Source organism: Petaurus breviceps, unplaced genomic scaffold (assembly GCF_028583685.1).
Source record: "Petaurus breviceps papuanus isolate PSGF00001 unplaced genomic scaffold, PetGlider_PUasm1.0 99, whole genome shotgun sequence".
Taxonomy (NCBI): domain Eukaryota; kingdom Metazoa; phylum Chordata; class Mammalia; order Diprotodontia; family Petauridae; genus Petaurus; species Petaurus breviceps.
In genome coordinates, this window is record NW_027187465.1 from 23355977 (window position 1) to 23383868 (window position 27892).

The window sequence follows — 27892 nt, forward strand, 5'->3', positions numbered from 1 at the left end:
AAGGTATTAGATGGGTGCCCTCTCTGAAGCCTCCACTCACTCTGGCAAGCTGGTCACACACCCAAGGACCTCCACCCTAGACAGCAATCTAGATCCAAGCAAGTTAAAGCAAGAGCAATTACCCCTCAGACTGGTGCTTGGTCCCCCTACACTCTGCAGGCCAGGAGCTGAAGCTGCCATGTTGCACAGGGCAGAGCTTCGGCTGCTTCTCGCCCTGGGGGCAAAGGTCGGATCGACCTCTGATTTCCCAGGTCCCAAAGTCCACACTACACTGACCTCTCACTTTGTCCTTGGCATCTATGGGTTGATAATTCTGGAAACTGCCCCAGCTACTGGTGATTTGAAGTCTCTCCAGCCAGTGGCTGGTCAGGCCTCCCTTAGGCTAAGACCTCTGGCTCCAATCGGGCTGGGGTTGGCTCCCAGAGCACTGCGCTGGCCACTTCCTGCCAGCCTTCAGGGCTGTCCTCAGCGGGAGGTTAGCTTCTCTGTGTCATTTTGTGGGTTCTATAGCTCCAAAATTTGTCTAGAGTCATTTTTCACATGAATTGGGGGAGGTGGGATCCTGAGCTGCGAGGAAGTCCTGTTTGTACTCTGCCACCTTGACTTTGCCCCCAAGCCTGGGAAGATTTATGTAAGCTGATACAAAGTGAAGTGAGCAGAACCAGGAGAACATCATACATAGTATCAACAATGTTATTACAATGACCAAATAACCAACTGAGAAAGACTTAGCTAGTCTAGTCAATGCAGTGATCCAAGACAGTTCCAAAGGACTCATGATGAAAAATGCTTATCCATCTCCAGAGAGAGAATTGATGAACTCTGAGTGCAGATTGAAATTGTTTTTCTTGCTTTTTTGCCCTACAACATGGCCAGTGTTTTTGCATGATTTCATATGTATAATGGGTATCATATTTCTTGCCTTCTCAGTGGGGGGTGGGTAATGTAAGGGGAGCGAGAGAATTTTGAATAAAAATAAAATTTTTAGGGTTGGCTAGGTGGTGCAGTGAATAGAGCACTGGCCCTGGAGTCAGGAGGACCTGAGTTCAAATTCGGCCTCAAACACTTAACACAAAAACTAGCCATGTGACCTTAGCCAAGTCACTTAACTCCAATTGCCCTGCCTCCGCCCTCCAAAAAAAGCAAAAAATTAAAATAAAATAACATTTTTTAAATTACAAAAAAAGAAAAAAAGATAAAACAGGGCCTTCTCAGGATAGCTTCAGCCTTAGTGAACAGAAAGCAAACAGGTAGTGATGGGTCACTCCTTGATGGCAATGGACAGTGCCAGGGGAGGCATGCCTACAGTGTGCCCATCAGGGAAGGGTATCAGTGTGCAGGCAGACTTAACTTTGGTTTAACTTGTAAAACCAGCTCTGTGCCTACAGTCACTAACTGTCTGGGGGGGGTGGATCAAGCCCCAAGGACCAACTGTAAATATTAGCATGAGTGCAATGAATGGTCCCACTGGCCCACCTCATTAGTCAGTACTCAGGTTTCTTTGTTCCCTCTTCCCTCAGAAGCTGCTCTAATGGACCATACATACGCTGCCCTAGAGCTCACCCCATTTGGGGGTTTTCCTGGCAAAGATACTGGAGTGGTTTACCATTTACTTCTCCAGATCATTATACAGATGAGGAAACTGAGGCAAACAGGGTAAAGTGACTAGCCCAGGGTCACACAGTTAGTAAGTGTCTGAGGCCATATTTGAGCCCATGAAAAAGTCTTTTGATTCTAAGCCCAGTACTCTGCCCTATAGTACCACCTAGCTGGCCCATGCTAGGAAACCTCTAAATTTGACTGAAAATCCCTCTTCTCCCCAAGTTTTAGCATCCTACTTTGTGCAGTTAGAGGCAGTGGGTCTTATCCTGTTTGAGAGAAGGAAAGAGGAGAGTGATATAACTTGAAGCTGTGATTGATCCTGTTTACGTATGTGTGTAATTTCAGACCTGCCTTTCTGAAGGCCGCAGAGAACTTCACCCTCTTGATTAAGAACGACATCTGGTATCCCAAGTTTAATTTCACCAAGTAAGTGTTGGGGCCTTCACTGACATCATCTCCTGGTGCCTGAGACCCTGGGCTCTGAAGCCTGTGCTAGCCATGTCCATCCTCCCAAACTAGAAAGATCCAGGGGTAGACTGTGCCCATTGTTAGCTAGGCTGGGCTTCTAAACCCAGAGGACGCTCATTGCCAGGGGTGACTTGGGGGGTAGGGGAGGCAAGAGTCTCCTAGAACTGCCTTCTAAGACAGGTGGGTCACCATTGGCACAGAGGGAGAGAGCTGAAGTCAGGAATTCCTGAGGGACATCACTAGGGAGAGCCCGTAGCTCAGCTAGTGTCTTGGAGAAATACTGTTTATTAACCATTTCTCCCTCTCCATTCCTCACCTCGAATCTCCCTTTTGCTCCTTTTCTGCTAGGAAGAATATCCTTCCGGACACTAACGCCACCTACCTCAGGTCATGCATCTACAACATAGAGACAGACCCATTCTGTCCCATATTCCGTCTTGGTGAAATTCTGAGAAGCGCAGGACAGAACTTCGGGAAAGTGGCCGAGGAGGTGAGCGTCTAGCATGACTCCATGGGGCGTCCTTCCTGGGACTGATAGCCACTCTCTAGCTGGCCAGCTGCTGCTGACCCAGGGGTCTGGAGAACTCTTCAGCTGCTACTACCTTTTAAAAAAAGTCTGGATTTTTTAAAGTGATGAAGTTGCCTGAATATATTAGCCCCCTTCTGAGCTTTGGTCTGGTGCCAGCTTTCTCACCGACCCCTAAAACTTTCTTGCTTTGGAACATGCAGGGAGGCATCATGAACATTCTGATCAACTGGGACTGCAACCTGGACCTGTCTACCTCCTACTGCTTGCCAAAGTATTCTTTTCTCCACCTTGACCACCAGACCTCTGACCTCCATGTCTCCCCTGGCTATAACTTCAGGTGAGAGGGGTCCTAGGATACATTATTTATTGCTTGGATGCTGGGGGTGGGTGGGGATTGGGGGGAGGACCAACTAATCAGTTGGGATTTCATCCATTTCTAATGCCTGTGCCCTTGGAGAACCCGGCCAGACACAGCCTGCAACCAAAAGCTGTTGTAGCTAAATCCAGGCTAGATTTCTCTACATCTGGAGGGCTTGTGGAATGAGGGGCAGGCTGGGAGCTAGTCAGAACACAAGAAGTTCAAATCTCAGCTGTGCCGTGAAGACAAGTCCCTTCATCTGGGGGAGCCTTGTTTCTCCTCAGTAAAATGCAGGGGATAGAGTAGATGGAGTGAAGGTTTATCTCCTGTTCTGTGCCTTGAACCCCTTGGCCAGACAGTTGGGGGAAGCCTGTGGACCCTTGCTCAGAATCATGATTTTAAATGTGTAAATAAAATATATAGAATTAGTGAGAAAAATCATGTGATTCTCAACATTTTCTGAAAATGAATCAGCGGACCCCAGGTTAAGGACCCATGGCTAGATGGCCAGAGGGGCCAACAGTATACAGGTGTTAACTCTGGGGTGTTTCACTAATGCTAGTGTTTTTGGTGAAGCAATAATAGAGCTAAGTGTTTTTGTTTTCCCCTCCCTTTCTGAAACAGCGCAGCCTGGGACCGTGTAAGTTTTTGTTGCTTTGGTTTTTCTGCGTGGCCCCCCCAGCCAGCTCCCCTTTTTGCATGCAAACTATATCAGAGGCCCTGCTAGAAAAATGTCTGCTGGCCTCCTCAGCCGCTTTCTGTGCTGTGTGTTCTCCCTCTTGTGGTGAATTGTCAGTTTACACACCAGAGCCCCCAGCAAAGCATCCAATGGGAGAAAATTCTCTTTTTGTGGTAATGACCCAACACAAAAGCCCACTCTGTGTTTTGAATGCAAAGGTGATACCATGGGGTAGCTAGGTGGTGCAATGAATAGAGCACCGGCCCTGGAATCAGGAGCACCTGAGTTCAAATCCAACTTCAGATACTTAACACAAAAATTAGCCGTGTGACCCTGGGCAAGTCACTTAACCCCAATTGCCCTCCAAAAAAAAAGCCAAAAAAAAAAAACAAAAAAGGTGATACCATGTCCACAGAGCACGAATGGCCTTGCATGTGTCCCTGCAGAGGGGCTGGCTTTGTGCTGAACCATCCACACTTATTCCCGATTTTCAGAATTGCTGGACAGTTGCCCACCGGCCCAGTCTGTGGCAGCTCAGCTTGTGGCCACGCAGGCAATGCTTCCTGAGTGCGGGGCACGGAGCTGAGCAGCGGAGCATAGTGAAGGCAGCAATGGCCTTAAGAGTGCCACGGCCCAACCAGCCGCTGCCCACGAGCTAAGTGGAGATGGTCAGACACGTCATTGGGCTGCTTCTGGCTGATCCTTGAGCCTTTGGGGAGTGGCTTCACCCCTTCCTTCTAAGACCCCAGGCCACGAACCGGTGCCATTCAAGCACAGAGTGGGGCAGCTCTCTGCCACTCACTGAGGATTCCATCTACCTCTCTCGTGGCCACTGCCTTTTAAAAACATTTTAATTTTCTCAAGTGGCCCAGCGGTCTAAATACAGCAATGACATTCAGTGGGAAATGAATAGCAAAGCCTGAACTGAAACAGGGTCGTGCACACAATAGGTGCTGAAGAAGTTGTTTAATATCTGCCTCTAACAGACCATGATGAGAACAGAGAGAGGAGACTTCTGATGCCCGAGTATTGACCCTCCCAGTCGTGAGGAAGGGTTTGTCACGGTCTGTTAGAGGCAGATTTAGAAAGAAAACGGGCAGTGATGGGGGTGCCATAGTGCACAGAGCACCGGGCCCAGAGTCAGGGAGACTCGTCTTCCTGAGTTCAGACCTTGGGCAAGTCACTTCACCTTTTTGCCTCAGTTGTCTCATCTGTATAATAAGCTAGAGAAGGAAATGTCAAGGCACTTCAGTATCTTTGCCAAGAAAACCCCTAATGGGGCCACGACTGAAATGACCCAACAACAAGAAAGAACACTCTTGACCAGCAGAGAACGGACTCCACTCTCCTCATTCAATTTGTCAAGTCCCTATCATCTGCCTCGTATGTGCAGGGCCCTGGCTCTCTGCTGCATGATGATGGAACTTTTTCAAACCAATTAAATTGTATTCACTGCTGAGCTTATTAACCCGCTAATTGGCATGAGCACATTGAGGAGCCCCAGAATTAGGAGTCAGGGGCCCAGAGCAGGGTTCTTCCAGCATCCCTAGGGCTGGGCTGAAACATCCACATTTCCTTCCCAGGTTTGCCAAATACTTTGAGGACACAAGTGGCAGAGAGGTCCGGACCCTCATCAAGGCCTACGGCATCCGCTTTGATATCATTGTCTTTGGAAAGGTAGAGTCCCATCCTCCCTCCTGTCTCAGCTGGTCTTAAGCCAAGCACCAGCCAGCTAGCCCTCTGAGAGGCCAGAAGAGACACTCAGCCTGCCTTTTTTCTCTTTTCGTCACCCACTCTCAAACGTTCTCATTTGTCAGGCTGGGAAATTTGATATTGTCCCTACCATGGTAAACATTGGTTCTGGACTGGCACTGCTTGGAGTGGTAAGAAGTCTGTATTTCTTCTTTGCTAACCACAAGGTGGGGCACAGAGAGGTAAAACACCCTGTAATCCCTGAGCTCCTTTGGAAATAAGGGACTGACCCCATGACTCTTTATTTAGTCTTCCCTCAAGTTTTCTTTTCCTCCTTTCCTGAAGCCAAGCTGGGCAGCATTAACACCCCGTCTCCTTCCCAGAACTGCTGTCATCAAGTTGGAAACCATCCTGAAGTCAAATGATCTCAATAGGACCCCAAGCAGAGGGTAGATGATCATTTGTTGGGGACATTGTGGGCAGGACTACTGATGGCTGATGGCTTCTGAGGCCCTTTTTGTCTATTAGAGCTTATAACTCATTCTCTGATCTGTTCTTTTCGTAGGAGGTTTTAGGGACCAGAAGCAGCCAAGAGCCTGCATTGTGGATGGGTAGGGATCTGGCCTGAGAGGACACTCTCAGCCTCGGTTGTGTTCACTCATTTCCATTGTGTCCGACTCTTCACGACGCCACTTGGGGTTTTCTCGGCAGAGATACTGGCATGGTTTGCCATCTCCTTCTCCAGCTCATTTGACAGATGAGTAAACAGAGGCCAACAGGGTGAAATCACTTGCCCAGAGTCACACAGCCAGGAAGTGTCTGAGGTCAGATTTGAACTTAGATCATCCTGACTTCAGGTCTGGCGCTCTGTCTACTGTGTAACCCAGAGTAAATCATCTCCCTCCTCTCATCCTGTTTGCTCATCTGCAAAATGGGAATGATTGGAGAAGGCAATGACAAGCCACTAGAGTAGCTAAGAAAACCCCAAGTGGGGTCTCAGAGAGACGAACGTGACTGAAATGACCAAACAACAACCCAACAGGAATGATTACCGTAGTGCCCCAGATCACAGGATCTGCTGAGATGGTGTACCCAAGGCTCTGTGCACCTTAGTACCTTTTACTAGCTATGATTGATATGGAGGGAGGGGAGGGAATGACCTGAGTAGCATTGAGTGAGAAGAGCGAAGTCACTCTGACCTTCTCTTGTTTCTTTATTGTCCATCCAGACCACAGCCCTGTGTGACATTGTAGTCCTCTATTTGATGAAAAAAAAACTTTACTACCGAGAGAAGAAATACAAATATATACAAGACTCCAACCAGGTAATTGGGCCATTTCAGACTTCATAGAAGAAATGAGCTGGGACAGACTCCCACTGTCACCTTTAGGCTCTTAGAAGAAGAGAAAAATGATATGGGTAATGACTTGGTTCATCTGGCCATCATGGTGAGGCCTCCCAAAATGGATAAATAAATGAAGGGAAAAGCATTTATTAAGCATTTACTAAATACAAGCACTGTGCTAAGTGTTGGGGATGCAAAAGGGAAAGCAGAGGCAGGCTCTGCCCTCAAGGAGCTTACATTCTTGAAGGGGAGTGGTGGCCAAGGAGGGGCATTTTGGTCCTGAAAGTTTCAGGAATGATGATTGGAGCCCTCGGAGACTAGATTGTCATGTTCCATCCAGGAACAGTGCCGGAGTTGATTATGACTCCAGACTTAGCGAAGGAGAAGAGAAGGCACTCAGGCAGTTGATGAGGTTGTCAAGGAGATGACAGGAGAATAGGTAGTGAAGTGATATATAGCTGGGTCCAGTAAGTCCAGAATGTGCCCAGAACCAGAGACATACACAGGTAGAAGGTGTGCCATCACAGCAGCGCATTAAGTCCTTCAGAGCAGGGCCACAGAGTGGACCCCTTTGCTGAGTAGAAGTCACTTGTCTTTCTTTGCAGGGGCTTACATTAAGAAATCAACAACGAAGTTAGCCCTGTGGCGTCCAGGACCAGATTCAGCCCCTGTTCTTGTACTGCCATAGCAGTTCTTGCCTCTGCAGGATGCCAAGGAGGGAAAAATCCACTGTCCTCGTGGAGAAGGCTGGTCCTCCTCCCAAGGCCTCGCTTCACTGCCTGCTCCTGCATCTCCAAGGCTGCTGTCCTCAGGGTCACATGCTGGACATTTATTTGCCCAGTAAATAGGTTGTTACTTGGTCCTGTTTTGCTATTCAGGTTTAACATGCCTTTCTGTTATAACAGCCGAAGGCTATTGGCCCCATCCAAGCACAGTAACATCAATGCATCTTATGGGACACTGGATAATCCTTTCCCATGCTTTCTTTCCTCCAAAGCTTTGAGCTACATTAACCTCTGAAAAAGGCCCCATTCTCCCCGCTTCTGACAACAATATCTCTTTGTCTAAACACACAAGTTTAAATACTTTTGAGGGAAAACTTGCCTGAGATCACCCCAAATCACCCAAGATTAAAGGGTCCTTGAGCTTTTCACAGCTCACTTGTTCCCTGTGAGCCAGAGAAATCATCCATTCTATTATGATGTATATTTAGGGGTGTTTCTCCTTGTTCTGATTCCTTTGTAACTAAATACCTAAAAAAATTAAACATGATCTATTTTATCAGTTGGAAATATTGTATGACTGTAGGCAAAAGCTTCCATAGGACTTAGAACTGGAAAGAATCTCAGGAGCTAAAATCTTAGTCAAAATGAATATAATATGATACGATATGATATAATATAATGTAGTTGTATAGTTGTTTGGCAGATGTGGAAACTGAGATCCAGAAAAAAAAAAAAGAAATGACTGCCATGAGTCAGACAAGTAGTCATTGTTATAATTAATTAGCAGGGATTGAAACCCAGATCTCCAACTTCAAATCCAGTGTTCCTTCCACCACTGTGGGCTTCCTCTGTAGTACCTCTTCCTTCATTGGGTTCAGTGATCATTTCTTTAGAGATCATTTCCAAGTCTATTTATCCAGCTCGAGTGTCTCTCCTGAGTGCTAGTCACACATCATCCACTGCCTTTTGGACAGACCAAATTAGGTGTTCTGCAGGCATCTCAAATGCATTAGCTTCCTCCTCCCCTCCTCCCCCACACAAACTATCCTGTCCCCAACTGGAAAAGGCACTGCCAAGGGCACTATCATCATCTTAAGTCATCCAGGCCCCACACTCTCAGTGCCATACTGAGGTCCTGACTCAAACTTAGCCCACGTGCCCAGTGTGTTGTCAAGTCTTGTCCTTTCTGGCAATCAGTCATCAAACATTTATTAAGCAATTACTATATGCCAGGCACTATGCTAAGCACTCGGGATATAAAAAGAGGCAACATACAAAAACCTTACAATCTAATGAGGGAAATAAAGCAGGCAATATGCAGAATAAATAGGAAATAATTAACAAAGGGAAAACACTGGAATTAAGAGGGGTTGGGGAAGGCTTCCTGTACTAGATGGGATTTTGTTTGGGACTTAAAGGAAACCAGGGAGGTCAGTTGTGGCAGTGGAAGAGAGAAAGCATTCCAGCATGGTAAACGGTGGAGAGATGGAGAGTCTTATTCATGGAACAACCAGGGGGCCAGTGTCACTGGATCAAAGTGTACATGTCGGGGAGTAAAGTGTAAGAAGACTGGAAAAGTAGGAGGCCAGATTAGGAAGAGCTTTAAAAGTCAGACCAAATATTTTTTTATTTGATCATGGAGATAACAGGGAGTCACTGGAGTTTATTCAGTGGGTGGCATGATCAGACCTATACCTTACAAATATCACTTTGACAGCTGGGTAGAGGAAAGACTGGAATAGATAGAATCTTGAGACATAGCAGGCTATGGCAGTGGTCTAGTCATGGGGTGATGGCAGCCTGTACCAAGATGGTGGCAATGTCAGAGGAGTAGAGGTGGGTATACCAGAAGTGCTATGAAGGTGAAATCACCAGCCCTTGGTAACAGATTGGATGTAGGATTGGGGGTGGGGAGGAGGTTGAGAGAGTGAGTAAGGAAATGAAGATGATACCTAGGGGGTGAGTCTGGGTGATTGGAAAGATGATGATAAACAACAGGGAAGTTGGGAAGAGGGGAAGCTTTGGGGGAAAGATAATGAATCCAGTTTTGGACACGTTCAGTTTAAGATGTCTATAGGACATGCAGTTTGAGATGTCCAGTAGACAGCCAGGAAATTAGAGATCTGGAGAAAGTTGTTAGAGCTGGATAAACAAGATCCAAGAGTCATCTGCATAGATGTGATCATTGAACCCAAGGGAACTGACGAGATCACTAAGTGAATTATAGAAAGAGAAAAGGACCCTGGACAGAGCTCTGGAGAATGTCCATGGCTAGCCAGTGTCAGCTAGATGAAGATTCCAGTAAAAGAGGCCGAGAAGGAGCAGTCAGACAGGTAGGAGGAGAACCCAGAGGCGGTGGTCTCCCAAAACCTAGGAAGTATCAAGAAGAAAGACTGTTAGAAGTGGTAATTAAGAGATCCTCGGTAACTCTGGAGAGAGCAGGTTCAGTGGAATGATGAGGTCAGAAGCTAGATTATAAAGGGTTAAGAAGAGAGTGAGAGGAAAGGAAATAGAGGGACAGATTATAGGCTACCTCAAGGAGTTTAGGCCCAAAAGGGAGGAGAAATAGAGAATAGTAAGTCTCTGGAATGGATGTACCAAATGAGGAATTGTAGGCAGTAGAGACAGGGAGAGACTGAAGATTAGTGAAAGAGTGGAGATGATAGCAGGGGTGGTCTGCTGGAGAAGATGGGGCGGAATGGGGTCATTTGTGCATGTAGAGGAGTTTGCCTAGGCAAAGGGAAGGTCCACCCCTTCATGTGAGACAAAGATGAAAGAAGAGAGTGGAAACAGCAGCCTTTTGGAATGCTAACCCACAGGTGCAGTAGAGAACTGAGGTGACTATTGGGCTGATGATTCAAGACCACCACATGACTCAGATGCTGCTTTGCTGGATGGTTAGTAAAGTGACGTGCTACCCCTTTGTATCAGCAAGCACCCCAGCGTCCCTAGGGTGGCTGCCAACACAGGTTCTTGGATCTGCTTTGATAAAGGAAAGCAACTCAAAATGGGTTAACAAGCTTACTTTAATCAGTCAAACATATATCGTTTACCTCTTTCAGGGGAAAAAGGTCAGCACCCCGAACTTCAGAGTATACAGACAGAATTATCAAGACAGAGAAACAGATCAAGTAGACAGGCTTCCAAACTATCCAACCATTACATCCATACCAAATCAACATCTGGGTTTTTCAAAGCCTCAAATCAGGGTTTATATAGCCTTCTCCTGGCTCAGAGAATGTAACAACCTTCTGGACCCACTGGCCAATCAAAAAGTATCTACTGAAAAACAAGCCTCCCACCCCAGGCTCCAGGTGCACTTTAGCCTAGGGGCAGGGAAGATCTTTAAATTTGCATTTCCATTACACCCCTCTGTAGGCTTAGGGCCTGCCCAGTGTGGGCATCCACCCTGATCCTACTTCTGTCCCCTCCATCAAGAACAACATTCAGAAGTTAGACCTTTATATTTGACTTTTATAACCACCTGCATCTGGCACATAGTAAGCAATTAATAAACACTTGTTGACTGACTGACTCTATCTCTTGTTGAGACAAGAATGGTTATAAAAGGTACCTCTTCCTAGTCATAAAATCGTAGGTGAATGAAGAAAGAAGCATTCATTAAGTATCTACTATGCCAGGCACTATACTAAGGGCTACGGATACAAGTACAAGCAAACAAGACAGTTCCTATCCTCATGGAGCTTACATTCTGATGGGGGAAGACTTCACATCAGGGGAGCCAGAAAGGTGAGGATGGGGCTGTCAGCCTGGTTTGGAGACATCCAGGAAGTGATGCAGCTGCCTGGTATTAAGCAAGGTAAGATGAAAGCTCACCTGTCACCGGGGGCAGAATGAACATAGGGTCAGGTGGGAAGGAATTGAGGAGGATGCCCAAGGGGCAGGGAACACTTTGGGTTAGAAATGTCAGGAGATCTGGAGCTGGAAGATGCCTTTGGGTCCAGCCCCTGCATTTCACCAGTGTGGTAACTGAGGTTCAGATAGGTTAAGGGACTTATCCAAAATCACACAGTCAGTAAATGTGAGGTAGAATTTTAATCCAGATCTTCCTGACCCTGAGTCAAGTGCTCTCTCCACTACACCATGCTATCTGGTTCTGTTTTGTGATTTTACATTCAGGTTTGGGGTGAGGTGAGTGGTGAAAACAGAACCCCAGCGGCCAAAAGAAGAACTGTTTGCTAAGTTTGGAGGGCCCAGAGCTATCCAATGAAGCCCTCCTTTGAAAATTTTCCAACTTTCTAACCAGTGATTCTTAATCAAACTTATTTTTAAAAAAATAATTTTGGCAACTGTCTCAATAGAATTAATTTCTTGTAAGTCTGTACATTTTATTCTATACATTTAAAAATAAGACTCTGAGAAGGAATCCATGGGCCTCCCTAAACCACCAAAGGGGTCCCAAACACAAAGGTGAAGGAGAGCTCTGGCTCTAGACTCAACTGAAAACATTTCCATGTAACTTCTAATTTACCCTGGATATATCTGGATATATCTTGTTTGTATGTGGTTACTTGCATTTCATCTCCCCCATTTTAGATTGTGAGCTCCTGGAGGGCAGGGACTGCCTTTGCCTTCTGTGCTCCCAGCCCTTAGCAGTGTCAGATGCATAGTAGGTGCTTAGCAAATGTTTGTAGACTGACTATAAGTCCCAGCTATCTTAGCATTCTGGTCTAACGTGGTACAGGTCAAAAAGGACCTGACTTGAGAGCTCAGACCCTACCTCGTAACCTACTGTCTTTGTGGCCTTGGACAAGTCTCTCTCCAGATCTCTTTCCTTGTCTGTAAAAATGAACCGAGTGGCTTTTAAAGTTTCTGCTCCGGCTCCAAATCTGTGATCTTATGAAAGTATGGCCAGAATGGGCCTGGAGGAGCAAGAGGAAAAGTGCCTCCACTTCCCACTGTCCTGTTAGCTCCACCTGGAGTTGTGGGAAAGCATGGAATCACACCGCCAAGTGTTGGGCTGCCCGAATATTGCCTCTAAAGGTTTCTGAGGGTTGGGCAACCTCACCTTCACAATTTACTAGCATAAAAACAGAGCGAAAGGTTTTCATCTAGTACCTCAGCACCAGGTCAGCCTCCCCTCCCTCCAGGCTTTGGATCTAATCCTGGGACCAAGATGTCCCTCTGGAGTGCCAGGGGTCAAAGGCCTCCCTCCGTTGTTTCTGTTCAAAGTTGCCCGTTTTATGGAGCATTTCTTTGTTGTCCACCAGGGGCAGCTGGTAATAGCAAGTCTCTCTGCTAGAAAGGGCCACAGGCAGGTTTTTACTAACATTTACAGTCAGTATTTTGTTGTTTTTACTGTGTACCAGGCACAGTGCTAAGCTCTGGAGATAACAAAGAAAGGCCAAAGACCCAAAACAAACAATAAAAACCAGTCCTTGCCCTCAAGGAGCTCTCATTCTAATAGAGGAGTCAGTCAATCAGGTCACATATATATAAAGCACCTACTGTGTGCCAGGCACAGTGCTAAGCTCTGGAGTTACAAAGAAGGGCAAAAGACAGTCCCTCCCCTCCAGGAGTTCACAATCCAATGGGGAAGACAACACCTAAAAAGGGGGTGAAAGTGGAGGAAGGAGAGAGGGTTCCCAGCATGGAGAAAGTTGAAATCTAGAGGAATGCTGAAATGATGAGATGGTGGCCCTGGGCCGTAGCCTAAATGGAAGAGCTCTCTGGTGTCCACCTTCCACCCGCTCCCATGAGAGAAGCGGGGGAGGCACCCCAGGGCACAGCTACAGAGATGGCACCCACTTTAGGGATGATGTGATCTTCAGGATGAAGTCTGGAGAAGTTGATATGCAAATGACAAAACACAAGATGTATTAAATGTCCCAAAAATCTTTTAATTGCTTTACTATCTTAATTTTTTTTTATTCATTTTTTTAAATTTTGAGTTCTAAATTCTCTCCCTCCCTCCAGCCTCTCCCCCACCCATTGAGAAGGCAAGCTTATGATACCCATCATACATCTGAAGTCATGCAAAACATTCTCATATTGGGGGGGGAAGCAAGGAAAATAAAGAAAATGAAAAAAATTTGTTTCAGTTTGCACTCTCTGGAGGGCAATAGTGTATGTCATCATGAGTCTTTTGCAGCACTCTTGGATCCTTGTGTTCATCAGAGTAGTTAATTCTACAGTTAATCATTGTTACAATATTGCAGTTTGTTGTTCAGTCATTTTTCAGTCGTGACCCAATGTGGGGTTTTCTTGGCAGAGACACGAGTGGTTTTGCCATTTCCTTCTCCTGCTCATTTTATAGATGAGGAAACTGAGGCAAACAGGGTGAAGTGACTTGCTCAGGGTCACACAGTTAGTAAGTGTAGGAGGCTGGGTTTGAACCCAGGTCTTCCTGACTCTGTGCCAACACTATCCACTGCCACCACCTGGCCGCCCCCATCTTGCTGTTACTGTATATGATGTTCTCCTGGTTCTGGTCACTCTTTAGTATAATTCTAAGCCTCAGTAGCCTGGTATATCTGAGATTACCTCCCATATGCAGATGCCCAATGGAAGGCATTATTGGGGCGAGGCTGGAAAGGCCTGCAGAAGGTGGGATTTTAGTTGATTCCTATCGTGTCACTGTCACTATCTGTGTGACCCCTGAAGCCCAGGAAGAGGAAGAACATTCCAGGCATGGGGAATAGCCAGTACACAGGCATGCGTCATATGTTAGGAAGAGTAAGGAAGTCTACGTCCCTGGATCCCTAGTGAGAGTAGAAGGAATAATGCAGACTAACTTTCCACTTGGGATGGACAATGTCTTGTGGTGTGAGGAATGGCAAATAGACCCATGTCGATGGCTCATGAGGTACGCAGGGGGTGTCTAAGGAAACTGGAAGGTGGGAAGAGGCCTAGCAGGGCCAAACAGATCATTTCTCTTTGATCCAAGTTGTATGGAGCGGGTCAAGCAGTATGGTAGAACCAACTTGGGACTCAGGAAGAGCCTGGGTTCAAAGCATCCCTCAGTGAGATCCTGGACTCTCAATGCACCAGACAACTAAAAACGTAAACTGTAGACCAGGTGCTGGAAGAACACAGGCAGAGGGAATGTCCTCACTGGGATTTCCCTACGCTCATGAAATCACCGGCCCAATGAAAAAAAAAAAACCCAGCACATCAGAAGCAGTACAAGAGAGATGAAGCTGTTGGCTGGCATGAGCGAAATGAAGGGCTGCAGAAAGCATGTAAACCGTGTTTCCACTCTCCTAAACACATTGTTGGGCCAGGAGCAGAAAGCCCAATGGCACTTACCCAATCCCCACCCTCGTTCTGGGCACTCCTCCCCAGGTTTTCATGACACTTTGCTCTCCCGGTTCTCCTGACTGTCTGATTGTTCTTTCTTAGTCTCTGTTGCTGGACTATGTCCCACCCCTTATTCCCGGACCTAGGAGGCCTTAGACCCTCCCTCATGTCAGGCATCACCACCCTGATGCCATGGTCCTCTTCGAGAACGAAGGACAAACAATAACAGCCCAGGGCCTACATCAGGGCTGCCCTTGGCCCTTCTCCCTCTACCGTTTTGTGGTGATCTCTTCAGTTCTGATGGGTTTAGTTACCATTATAATAGCATGGATACAGCTCTGTATTGCAAGATGTTCATCCTCCATTCTCAAGGAGGACCAATGACGTCAGGAGGGTGATGTCTTGACATTTGGGTGAGTCAGAGCTTCACAAAGTTACTCTCCTCCAGAGTCAGCAGAGTCCAGTGGCAAGACATAGGTCAAGATGTCTGGCAATGGCCACCTTACGGATGAGGAAACTGAGGCAGACTGCAGTTAAGTGACCGGCGCCCAGGATTACACAACTGAAGTGGGGTTTTAATTCAGGTCTTACTGATTTCAAGTACAAAGCTCTATTCACTGTGCCACTTAGCTATTATCCCTTAAATGTTATTGAAATTAAAATTTTATTTTAAAAATAATTTTATTCAGATGATTCCAGCCCTCAACCTTCTTTAAAATTCTAGTCCCACATCAACTGCTTCCCTCATTACTTCTCTCCTCTGACATTGTTACCGCCCTGGTGCAGGCCTTTGTCACTTCATGTCTGGATTATGGCAGTAGCTGCTGGTGGGTCTGCCTCCGTCAGGTCTCCCCCTACTTCAGTCCAGTCTCCACTCAGCTGCCAAAGTGATCTTTCTAAAGCCTGACAGTGTCATCACCGCCACCATCACCCCCTTTCAATAAACTGCCATAATTCCCTACTGCCTCTAAGATGGAGTGTAAAGTCCTCTATTTGGCTTTGAAAGCCCTCCCTAAATTGACCCTTTCCCACTTTTCCAGTCTTTTTATACCTTACTCCCTGCCATATTTTTCAATCCAGCACCACTGGCCTCCTGGCTGTTCCTTGCACAAGACCCCCCCCCATCTCCAGGCTTTTTCTCTGGCTCTCTGCCTTGCCTGGAATGCTATCCCTCCTCATCCTCACCTCCCGGCTTCCTTCAAGTCCCAGATAATATCTTCCCTCCTACAGGATACCTGTCTCAGTCGCTCTTAATTTTGGCAGCTTCCTGTAATCCCCAGTGTATGCTGTACACCGCATGTTTACACATATTTCTTTGCTTGTGATGGGCAGCATTTATATAACACTTTCAGACTTCCAGAGCTCTTTACAAATGTATCTCATCTGATCCCGTAATGGGTGCTACTTCTACCCCCATTTTATGGATAAGGGAACTGAGTCAGGTGAGAGATTCAAGCTTTGGGTCTAACTCTGGGTCTTTAATAGGCTTTAAATAAATACTTGTCTTGACATGCTAGATATTTTTACCTGGAAATTCCATGTTGCTGATGTTTGGTCAGTCATTTCAGTCATGTCCAATTCTTTATGACCTCATTTTGGGTTTTGCAAAGATACTGGAGTAGTTTCCCATTCCTTCTCCAGCTCATTTTATAGATGGGGAAACTGAGGCAAACCAGTGACGTGACTTGCCCAGGTCACACAGCTATTAAGTATCTGAGGCCAGATTTGAACTTGGGAAGATGAGTCTTCCAGACTCCAGGCCTGATGCTCTATATTAAGCTGCCTCTGGGCTTCTTAAACTCATTTCCAAAACTGAGCTCATCTTTCCCCCAAAACCCATTTCTCTCCCTAATGTCCCTATTTTTCTTGAGAGTATCATTCATCCTCCTTCTAGTCACCTCGGTTCACAATTATTCTCAACTCTCCCCTGTGTATTGAGAAATACACAGTATATCACTTCCCCTCCCTTTTTAGTTGCTAAATCTTATCAAATTCTCTCTCCATATGTCTTGCTTCACTCTCCTCTCTCCACTCACACTGTGAGAGAACTCCCTAGTTCCAACCCTCCTCACATCTCTTAATTACTTCAGTCTAATTGCCTTCAGGCTCTCCTCTCCCATCTATTTCCACAAAATTATCACATAGCTATATCTAGGGAATGGCTCTGCCCATTCAGGAAGTTTCAATGGCTCCCCATTGGATTCTGAGATCAAATACCAACTATTCTGTTTGGCACTTAAACCTCTGACATTCTAGCTCCAACCAGTCTTCCCAGACTGATCCCCCCATCCCACGATAGGTGCTTGTTGAACTGAAAGGAGAATGGCTATAAATGTGTATATTCTTGCATTGGAATATAAGCTTCTTGAGGGCAAGGGCTGTTTTTGACTTTCCTAGTAACCCCCCAAAGTTAACACAGAACCTGGCTTAATAGCAACTTGTTCATTTATTGATTGTATCCACAAGTATGAAGACTTCAGAGAAGCATAGAAAGAGTCATATGAACTGATGCCAAGGGAAGTAAGCAGAAGCCAGGAGAACAAGACACAAGGCAACTACAATAATGTAAACAAAACCTGAAAACACTGAAGGTGGGGGATTGGACTCTGAGGAGAGGTTATAATAATCACATCAAAGAACAAGACCATTTCGCTGTTTATTCAAGTTTACAGAGAAGTTTCAACATCTGTGGAAAAACACCAAAGTTTCATTTTCTTTTAAGTTCATGTAATTTAAGTGATAAATACACAGTATTTAACTTTGTACACCTGATAAAAGGAAAATGCATAGTAAAAAGGACTAGGAATGAACACAAGCATTGGGCATTAAATAAACCACAGAATGGAAAAGGCAGCATCAATCTCTCAAAATCTGTCGAATCCAGTGAACCATAGAGAAAATGGAATCAACATCTTTCTTTTCCATGGCATTTCTGGAGACCCATGAAGATCACAGCTTTCTAGCATTTAAGGAACTCTAAGCTCATGGCTGCCGAAAATAGAGAGGGGCAATCCTAACCTAGGGAGGGGAGAGTCACACCTTGTATTCTAATACTGGGGATCTGCATGGCCCACACATTGCCACTCGAAGGAAAAGTGAAGAGAGGGAGCGAGAGAGAAGAGGTTCGTGAGGTGGCCAGAGCTTCTAGTCTCTGATGCCAACCTGGAGGCCCCTTCCTCCCACTCCCCACCCCCCCACCCTCACACATACACAAGCTGCCTCCACCAAACTCTGACCTCAAAGACAGAAGCTTGGCGGAGTGATGAAAATAGGCTCTGGGATCACTGATTAAGGAGCTAGAAAGGTGCCTTGCCCCCTCCCCAAATTTTAAACATGAGAGAACTGAGGTCCAGAGAGGTGATGGCCCAAAGTTATTGCACTGGCCATATAGGACAGAACCAGGATTGGTTTCTCTCTGTCCCCCTTCAAAGTAGGGAGGGGAAAAGGCTGAGTACTCTTTTCTTCCATGTTTGCATTTACTCAATTGCTGTTTGGACTTTTGAAAAAGCCCAATGTGCTCAGTAATCACTCCATCTTCCTTAATAAATGTGCTTAATTTTTTTTAAGGACTTGAACTCCAAAAAGTTTGTGCCAAAGAAAGGTTGTAACCCTTGAGTGCCCCTTGCCTATGATGTCCCTGAAAACCCCTTGGTGTGGGGTTGATCAATATGAACTCACAGGCTCCGGGTCTGAATCTTGCCCCTGCTGACTTACCATCTGTGTGACCTCCAGCCTCAGTTTCTTCATCTGTAAAATAAGGGGGAGGGAGTTGGGGTGGATGACCTCAAAGGGCCCTTTTAGCTCTAAATCCCTGATCTTTGGCTGACCTGCAGCACAGACATCAGAAACTGCTGTGAGGCCCAGGCCTCTTAAACTGTGCAAAGCCACAGCACTGCCCAATGCAGTGGTGTAAACACAAGGGAGATTCCACACAAAGTCTATGTACTTCTCGGTCATCTCACACACACTAGGACTAAGAATAAGGTTAACAGTCATCACTTCCAAAAGGTGCTTATCATGAGCTAACCACTTACCAAGACCAGGGGGTGGATCTCAGATCTGTGCAGGGATTTGTCATAAATTTTAAAATGTGCTGGAGGAGGAAGTATTCTGTGGTCAAGGACAATCAGGAAACAGTTAATGGTCGGATGTCAGAATGGCAAACAGTCTGACTCAGCCCTTGGCTTTCCTGACCTTGTCTCCAAACATCCAGAAAGTCTGCCTAAGCCATACTCCAGGGAAAAGGGATAAAGCCCAGCCTATCTCTGTGGCTATTGAGGGAAAAGTATCCTCAAGAAAGTGGCCTCAGGCACCAGAACGACTCCATTCTCCATCAGAGCAAACTCTCAAAATGTATAAGAAAGGTGTGCTTTGAAGCCAAGAAACAAAGGTGGGACCTTGTAATTCCCCTTCTGGTAGGGACTTCAGATGGGACCAACCTGTGTCTCTGGCGGGAAGCAGATTCCAAGCTAAAAAAGAATGCATAGTCATGCTCTTGGTGAGAAGAGAAAAAGGAAATTATCCCGATTTCCCAACACCAGGAAGAACATCTCAATGTGACAGCAGAGACCTGTCTCACCTGTCACCTGGGGACTGGTCCAGGTATGTACAATGTCCTCCAGGAGTAGACCACAAGTGATCCCGTGGCTTCCTGTGGAGCTTTCGCAGCAGGGTTTGCAATTTGCATGACTGCTGAGAGGAAACTTCTTCCACAGCCCTCGCCCCAGATGTGAGCTGTGGTAACTCACCAGCTATGTAGCCAGCTAGTACAGAAGGTGGAAACAAGACACCAGCAGCCTGCCCGGTATACAAGTGAAGATGCTGGAGAGAGAGATTCATCCCAGCAGTTCTAAAAGCCCCCATCCCCCGTTGGAAGCTCTAAAGAGAGCACTTTTTTGAAAACCACTAAGCTGATGTCTAGATAATTTTTGAACTCTAAATTCTAACTATTCAAATAATTAAAAATCTTAAGCCATGTAATGTACATGGAAGTGTTGGATTTCACCCTGAATTTTAAAGTTAATAGTAATAAACCTATTAGCTCAGTAATCTATTTCAGAAATGCACTCTCACTGCTACCTTTTGAAAGCTGACAAAAAGCAACAGATTGCGCCCCCACCCCACCCCTGGGGGCCACGACCCCCAGCCCTGCTGCTGCCAATCCCCCTATAGCTCCCCCCACCCCCCACAAAGCCACTCAAGCAGAACTTGGAGCCCTTTCAGAAATTTGTTTTTCTGACTAAAGTATTCATATGTCCAAAAGTTTTGTGGGGGCTTTCCCCCTAAAAATAAGGAATATTCTTCACCAATGAGGGAGGGAGGCGAAGGCAAACAAAAGTCCTTGGGATGAATGAGACTCGTCTGGGCTACTCAGACTCTGTCCCAAGCCCGGGGCCCTTTGGGAGAGGAGGTGGGTCAAGAAGGAGAGGTGGTAAGGTTTCCCAGGTGGTGGCATCCCTGGGGTCATCTGCCTTTGGTGTTTCCTCTGCCAACTTTACGGAAGCATCGCAATTGACACCCCTTGAAATATTTGGCAACCAAACTTTTTCTCCGAAGGAGTCGCCTCATCCACCCCCCTCCCCTACAGTGTCAGGCTGGGGAGCCTGCAGCTCCTCTCTCTGTGCCCTCCTGCCTGCCTAAGGACAACGTCCGAGTCTCGGAGTAGATGCCATGCCTCCCCCCCCCCCGCCCCCCACCCCTTAAAACGACAACGGAAAAGAAACAACCAGAGATGACGGGCGATGCTTTACACGAGTGGTCAGTTTCGGTAGGACATGCGGCTATGTAGACAGTGTGTGTTGGCAGCAAGCAGGCCGGTTGGTGGACGTGCCCAGCTGACGTTACTCAGGCTGCATCACTACTTCTCCTGGCGGAGGCAGCGGCCGGGTCCCGTTATCCATTAGGTGCTCCAAGGCCCGCGCTTCCACCAGGGTGGCCGTTTTCACCAGACCACCTCCTCCTCCCCGACATGCGGCAGGTCGGTGCACCTGAAACTGTCTTCGCTGCCTCGCTTCCTGCTTGAAACACAGAAAACCAGTGGTCAAATTAGGCTTCCTCCTCCTGGTGGCAATGCACCAGGGAAGCTGCCACTTGGGCCCACCCAGCCTGGACCAAAGAGGCAGCACCCATCCCCTCGGCGGACTTGTAAGCAGGCTTCCTCTCTTCTCTCCTGAAGTCCAGCAGAGGGCAAAGGACAGACTTGGTGGTTGGACTGAACAGAAATGACTCCTGATTGGATGATCAGAATGGGAACAAAGAAGCCATATGGAGAGGTATGATGTGAAGAGTGCCGGATTGGGGTCCTTGGGGTCCGAGCACCTGAGCTCAAATCCCACCTCTGCTACTCATTATCAGTTCACCCTTGGCTAAGTTACAAGATTTGTTTCTGCCACAGTCCACCCTTCCATTTCACCTCTCCAACTGCTTCTCAGACAACTCTGACCAGTAGACACCTTAAACTCACTTTATCTAAAACAGAACTCATTATCTTTCCCCAAAGGACAAAGGTCTCCCCCTGCACCCAGGGCCATCTCTAGACTGATATCTGGCCACTGCACCCATATGACTGTGGAGGATAGTGAGGCTGGTGACTTTGCACAGCCCTCCTCACTTAAATCCAATTCATGTGTAAGTCATGGCATCGCCTACCTGATGTCACGGTCTTCTGGGAGAACAAAGGACAAACCACAACCCTCCTTCTAACCACCTGACAATAACTATAACCCTATGACTATAGAGGACAGCACCAGCCTCCCCAAAAGGAAGGCTCACATTCTGCAACTCATTTTGGATTCTTCACTATCCCTCATTCCCCATATCCAATCAGATGTCAAGGCCTGTCAATCCTACCTCTGCCCTCTTCCCTTCTCTAACATTGCCTCCCCTCTCATGCAGGCCCCCATCACTTCACACATGGACTATTACTATAGTGGGTCTGCCGGCTTCAAGTCTCTCCCCACTCCAATCCATCTCCATTCAGCCACTAAAGTGATTTTCCTAAAACACAGATCCAATCTTACTGCCCACCCACTCAGTAAACTCCAATGGCTCCCTATGGCCTTCATATTGTGGTTGTGGTTTATCCTTCCTTCTCAAAGAGGACCATGACATCAAGAAGATGATGCCCTATAGCCTTCAGGAGTAAATACAAAATCCACTATTTGACATTCAAAGTCCTTCCTCACCTGGCTCCCTACTACCTTTCTAGTTTTTTTATACTTTACTCCCCAAACATACCCTTTGATCCAGTGGCACTGGCCTTCTGGCTGCTCCATGAACCAGACACTTCATCTCTTGGCCCTGGGCATTCTCTCTGGTTGTCACCCATGCCTGGAACACTCTTCCTCCTTCACTCCAACTATTGACCTCCTGGCTTCCTTTAAGACCCAGCTAAAATCCCTCTTCCAGGAAGCCTTCCCCAACCCTTCTAAATTCTAATACCTTCCTTCTGTTAATTATTTCCTATTTATCATTTGCTTTGTACATATGTGTTTACTTGTGGCCTTCCCATTAGATTGTAAACTCCTTGAGGGCAAGAACTATCTTTTGCCTCTTTTATATCCCCAGAGTTTAACACATACAGTTCCTGGCACATATTAGGAGCTTAATAAATGTCACTGATTGATTTGAAATGACTGTGATCATAGAAACAGATCTAGAAAGAACTTCAGGTCTGACCCAACCTCCTATTTTACAGATAGTGAAACTGAGGCCCAGAAATGTTAACTGATGACCACATTCACACAGGTAATAAGTGACGGAACTGAGAGGCAGTGTGGTATAGTGGATGAGGCACTGGGCTTGGAGTATGAAAGACCTGGGTTCAAATGCTGCCTCAGACACCTATTAGCCGTGTGACCAAAATGAAGGTGTTAGACTTGATGGCATCTAATGGCCCTCCCAGTTCTAAATCTATGATCTTGTGAACTAGGATTTGAACCCAGGTCCCTTAGCTCCAAATCTGGCACTCTTTCCATGACTCACAAAAGGAAATGTTTGGACTGGAGAAGTTCTGAGGTCCCTTCCTAAAGTAAGAGTCCTCTTGATTACTAGACCCCAAAAAAACTCAGAGCCACCTTGTATACCTGAGAAGCAATATCCCCAACAAGACAAGGCAGGTAATTATGGTTCCAGAGACTAAAAGTGGCCTAGAATTGAAGGGGAGCATTGAACTTGAGAAAAACTGAACATAGCATCTCGTTCTTTCAATGACAGGGAGGCTCCCACAACCCTGGGTTCAAACCTCTCAGGTTCTCATCACACTTCTTCTTGTTCAGTCATTCAATCATGTCTGACTCTATGTGACCCCATGGACATTGTCCAGGCAATTTTCTTGGCAAAGACCCTAGAGTGGTTTGCCATTTCTTCTCTAGCTCATATGACAGATGTGGAAACTGAGGCAAACAGGGCTAAGTGACCTGCCCAGGGTCACACAGCTAGTAAGTGTCTGAGGGCAGATTTAAACTCAGATCTTCCTGACTCCAGGCCTGGTGCTCTATGTACTACACAAAACATATAATATCTAGCTGCCCCAGTATTTATTCTGCTTTATATTATACTCATTTTCATGCCCTTTTTATCCACAAGATTGTAATGTGCAGGGCCAGCTCCTTGCCCTTAGCAAATACTTAATAAGAGATCATCAAATTGAGCTGAAAACACACACACAAAAGCAAAATTACTAATTCCAATAATTTTCTCATTTCTCTAATTGTAGAAGATCTGGGAATAGCTTGGGGTGGGGAAAATACATTTTAGAAACTGACTTGACATCATAGAGGTTAGAGCTGGAAATTTATTTAAGAGAATAGCGATCATGTAGTCGAATGTCGCCATTTTACTGATGAGCAAAATGAGGCCCAGAGAGGGGAGGGGCCATGCCCAGGGTCACATGGGTAATGAGTAGAAGAACTATGATTTGAACCAAGACCCTCTAATTCCAAATTCCACGTTCTTTCCTACCACACCTAGGAAAAGATGAGGCAAATAGGTCTTTCCCAATATGTACAAAATATATAGCAGCTCTTTTTTTGTGTGGTGGCAAAGAACTGGAAACTGAGGGAATGCCCATCAACTAGAAACTGACTGAATAAGATATGGCATAAGAATGCAATGGAATACTATTGGGCAATAAGAAAAGACAAAAAATGATGGTTTTAGAGAAGCCTGGGAAGACTTGCATGAACCGATGCAGAGTGAAGTGAGCAGAACCAGAACAATTCATACAGTAACAACAAGAATGTAAAGACAAATGACTTTGAAAGACTTAAGAACTCTGAGCAACACAATGACCAACCCACCCAGCAGAGGCCTGATGACGTACCACGCTACCCACCTCCTAACAGAGAAGGGAACGGATTCAGGATGCAGTCGGAGAAACGTTTTTAGACACAGCCAATGCAAAAAATTTGTTTTGCTTGACTATGAATATTTGTCATAAGAGTTTTTGTTTGTTTGTTTTCCAGTTAGGGGCAGAGAGCGAGGAGAGAGAAAAATTACCAAAAAAAAGTTATTTCCCCTGAAATACTCTCAGGAGCCCCATTTCCTGTTGTGGTAAATCCCTCCACACGGTCTAAAATGACCTTCAGAGAATGAGTAGTGATACAATATTGGCCTAAGGGGCTGGGGAGTGGGAAGGGAAGAAGATCCTACAGACTGAAGCTCCCATCACCAATCAGATGTGACAGCAGCTGCAGGATCTCTAGCAGGGAGGGGGTTCTCCTTCCGGAGCTGTTCCCTCTCCACCCTACCCTCTGTCTCTAGGGTCTTATCTCCAGTCCCCTGGCAGCAGACAAATCGCATGTTGATCCCCGTGCACAGTGCTGGGTGATGCCAGGCCCCTTAGCCTCAGGAGGGTATCTCAGATCCCTGGATGCCCTCCCCTCCAGTTCCATGCAGCAGCAAGTCCCAGAACTGCATGCACTGAGCCCAGGGTGGCCCCAGCCCCTCAGTCACCTTTTTGAGAGGGCACTTGGTGCCCTCTGAATGACCCTTACACCCAATGCCAAGGGGATCCTTGCAGGGATACCTCCTATCTCCTCACCCCTGGTTTCCTCCTCCACCAACACTCCTTAGCTGGGGGTCCTGGGTCAGTGACTTAGCTTGCCTGGCTGCCCAGATACTCTTGAGTGTGGAGGGAGCGTGCAGGCCCCCTGCCCCCCACGTGCTCAGCAGCCATCCCCGTGCCCCAGGGATGCACAGGCAGACAGAGGCCTAGGCGGGAGAGCAGGCAGGCAGGCAGGTAGAGCTGGCTTTACCTTGGACTCCAGGAAGGGCTCACATCCCCCTGTTTGTTTTTTTCTGGAATTGGGGGAAGGGGAAGGAAAAGGGACATGAGAAGGGACCCAGGAGAGCTTCATAAGATCCTTCCCCAGCCCAAACACTCAGGTCCCAGATGGGAGGAGGGGGCTCATTACTCCCCACTGTCATTTCCAGGTTCTTTTCTGGATGCTATGCCTTGGCACTTGCTCATCCCTTGAGATTTGTTCAAAACAGAAATATGACCTAGATCCTGGTGGCCAAGATTCTTCCTCCTTCTCAAGAGTTCCCTACATGGCTCATTGTCTTCCTCTCTACCCTAACCTTGCCAATACACTTGGAGACTTCAATGTACTTGGTGCCATCCCCTTCCCATAAATGCCCAGGCCTCCCAATACCGATGACCTAGTTCACTACTCGGCCACACACATGGATGGACATCCTCCTCAACATGTTATAAGCCCCAAGAGTTCTACCACTGACATTTCTCTGCTCTACCATAATCCACTATTCTCCCACTTTTCCTTGTGCCTCAATCATCCTCTTCTTCATCTTTTTTTTTTAATCCACACTGTGACCTCATGTCTGTGATCACAGAGAGGACCCTTCTCTTTGTCAAGGCCAACCCTACTACATGTGTCCTTGAGCCCATCCCTTACCTTCTTCAGAAGATTGTTCCCACAAATATCCCCACTCTCATTAATCTTTGATCTCTTCCTACCTACTGGCTTTTTCTCTGTTGCCTATAAACATAGGCAAAAAAATCTCCCAGCTAGACTCCATCTGTATTTGGTATCTCCATGCTCTCTCTTCTCATTCATTTCTAAATCCTCTGTGGTCTGGCTTTAGACCTCATCACTTAAGTGAAACTGTTCTCTCTAAAGTTACCACTGATCTCTTCATTGCCAAATCTAATGGCCTTTTCTCCATCCTGATCTTTGACCTCTCTGCAGCCTGTGGCATTACCAGTCACCATCTGGCTCCTCCTTCACACCCTAAAGGTTCTCTAGGGTTTCATGGCACCACTCTCTCCAGGTCCTCCTTAATCCTGACCACTCCTTTTCAATCCTCTTTGTTGAATCATCATCCAAACCTTGTTCCCTAACTGTGAGTGCTCCCCAAGACTCCGTCCTGGGCACTGCCTTCTCCTTTTGATAATCTCATCAGCTCCCATGGATTCAGTGACCACCTCTAAGCAGATGACTCTCAGATGTATATATCCAGCCTTCATCTGTCTCCTGAGCTACAGTCCCACATCACCACGTGCCTGTTAGATAGCCTCACAGGCATCTCTAATACCAGACTCATTATCTTTCCCCACCAAACCCATCTGACTTCTGAAATTCCTGTTTCTGTGGAGGACATTTCCATGTTTTTGGTTACCTGGATTCACGACCTCACAGGAACTCTCAGCTCCTCATGTGTCTAGTCAGTTACCCATCTTGTCAGTTCCAGCTCTACCATGTCTGTCCCCTTCTCTTCACTCACACAATCACCGAGGCTGGGCCCTTATTGTCTTTTGTTCAGACTATTGCAATAACTGAACTGATCTATCTCTCTGCCTCAAGGCTCTGTTGCTAAACTCATTTCTCTAAAGGTCCAGCGTGACCACGTCACCCTTCTCATACTCAATAAACTCGATGACAAAATAGGATAAAACCTCCTTGTTCGGCATTGAACATTCTTCACACCCCAGTCCTTTCCTCTCCTTCCAGGCTTCTTACATATTACTCCTCCCCAAATTCTCCAGTCTATTTGCTATTCTTCATGCTCTATTTCCCACTTCTGTCTCTCTTTTTTTTTTAATTTAATTTTTAATTTAAAAAAAATTTTGCCAGTATTTTATTTTTTTCCAGTTACGTGTAAAGACAATTTTCAACATTCATTTTTTTTGGTAGGGTAATCGGGGTTAAGTGACTTGCCCAAGGTCATGTGGCTAGGTTTTGTGTTAAGTGTCCGAGGCCAGATTTGAACTCAGGTCCTCCTGACTCCAGGGCTGGTGCTCTATTCACTGTGCCACCTAGCCGCCCTCAACATTCATTTTTTAAAAGATTTTGTGTTCCAAATTTTTCTCCCTCCCTTCCTCCTCTCCCCCCTCCCCAAGAGGGCAAACAATCTGATATACCACCTTCATCTCTTTGCACAGGCTGTGCCCCTCTTCCTTCTCACCCTCACCTCTGGTTTCCTTCTAGTCTCAGTTTAAATGTCACTCTATGCAGGACACCTTCCCTGGCTCCCCCAGCTGCTAATGCCTTCCTCTTGAAGGTGACCTGGCAAATTTTCTGCATGGATCTTGTACACAGCTATTTATATGCATGTTGGCTCCTCCATGCACTTTGAGGGCAGGGAATCCCTCGCTTTTGTCACTGTGTCCTCAGCCTAGAGCATAAAAAGCACTCAGCATCTGTTGACTGATCAGGTGGATAGAGAGAAAGGCTCTGAGTCTTCCCAGAGAGGACCCCTGCCCACACTTGGCTCCATTTCTCCCTCTGGCTCAAACTGGCTGTGTGACTCTGGGCAGATAACCTCTCAGTACCCTGGGCTACTCTCTAGAAGTTACAGAAGAGGTGCCCACCTGGATCGATAGTGGAAATCCCTCACTAGGAGTTTCCCAAGCTGATAAAATAAAACAAATATCTTGTATTTATTTATTTGTACAGCACAATAAACATTTAGTGAGTGCCCATTATGTGCCAAGCACTGTGTTAAACACTGAGGATACAAATAAGAAAAGGAAAGACAGTGCCTGCTCTCAAGAAGCTTACAGTCTAATGGGGAAGACTATACATCAAAGGAAGCTGGTGGGAAGGGGAGGAAGCTGGGGAGAAAAGACATGATTAAGGAATAGAATCTACCGAGTGAGACTGATGAGAAATGGAAAATTCACTGGGCTTCTGGGCTACCTTTAGATGGAAGCTTTAGGAGCAGTATAATGGGAATAAATAATGGAGGCTGTCTTATTTTATTTTTGTCTTTG

General features: G+C 46.4%; 2 protein-coding genes across 9 annotated transcripts in view; one reads left to right on the top strand and one right to left on the bottom strand.

The window, feature by feature from the left end:
• Window positions 1-7954, top strand: part of P2RX4 (purinergic receptor P2X 4) — a 37048-nt gene extending 29094 nt beyond the window's left edge. Inside the window, exons 6-12 of one of the 4 annotated variants that reach the window (XR_011167093.1) lie at window positions 1948-2028; window positions 2419-2560; window positions 2800-2936; window positions 3587-3597; window positions 5220-5313; window positions 6557-6652; window positions 7279-7954. Coding sequence is in view for 3 of the 4 variants with exons in the window: in XM_069081380.1 (XP_068937481.1) it covers window positions 1948-2028; window positions 2419-2560; window positions 2800-2936; window positions 5220-5313; window positions 5454-5519; window positions 6557-6652; window positions 7279-7311 (649 nt within the window). In the remaining variant the exon portion in view is untranslated. Of the gene's footprint in view, window positions 1-1947; window positions 2029-2418; window positions 2561-2799; window positions 2937-3586; window positions 3598-5219; window positions 5314-5453; window positions 5520-6556; window positions 6680-7278 lie in introns of those variants that run through there. The other 3 variants (XM_069081380.1, XM_069081382.1, XM_069081381.1) reach the window with 3 other exon arrangements.
• Window positions 7955-17295: 9341 nt separating this feature from the next.
• Window positions 17296-27892, bottom strand: part of CAMKK2 (calcium/calmodulin dependent protein kinase kinase 2) — a 63821-nt gene continuing 53224 nt past the window's right edge. For 2 of the 5 annotated variants that reach the window (XM_069081833.1, XM_069081831.1), the window contains 2 exons: window positions 24915-24957; window positions 17296-20675 (listed from right to left, as the gene is read on the bottom strand). In XM_069081833.1, coding sequence (XP_068937934.1) covers window positions 20499-20675; window positions 24915-24957 — 220 coding nt within the window. In that variant the 3' untranslated portion in view covers window positions 17296-20498. The remainder of the gene's footprint in view (window positions 20676-24914; window positions 24958-27892) is intronic. The other 3 variants (XM_069081835.1, XM_069081834.1, XM_069081832.1) reach the window with 2 other exon arrangements.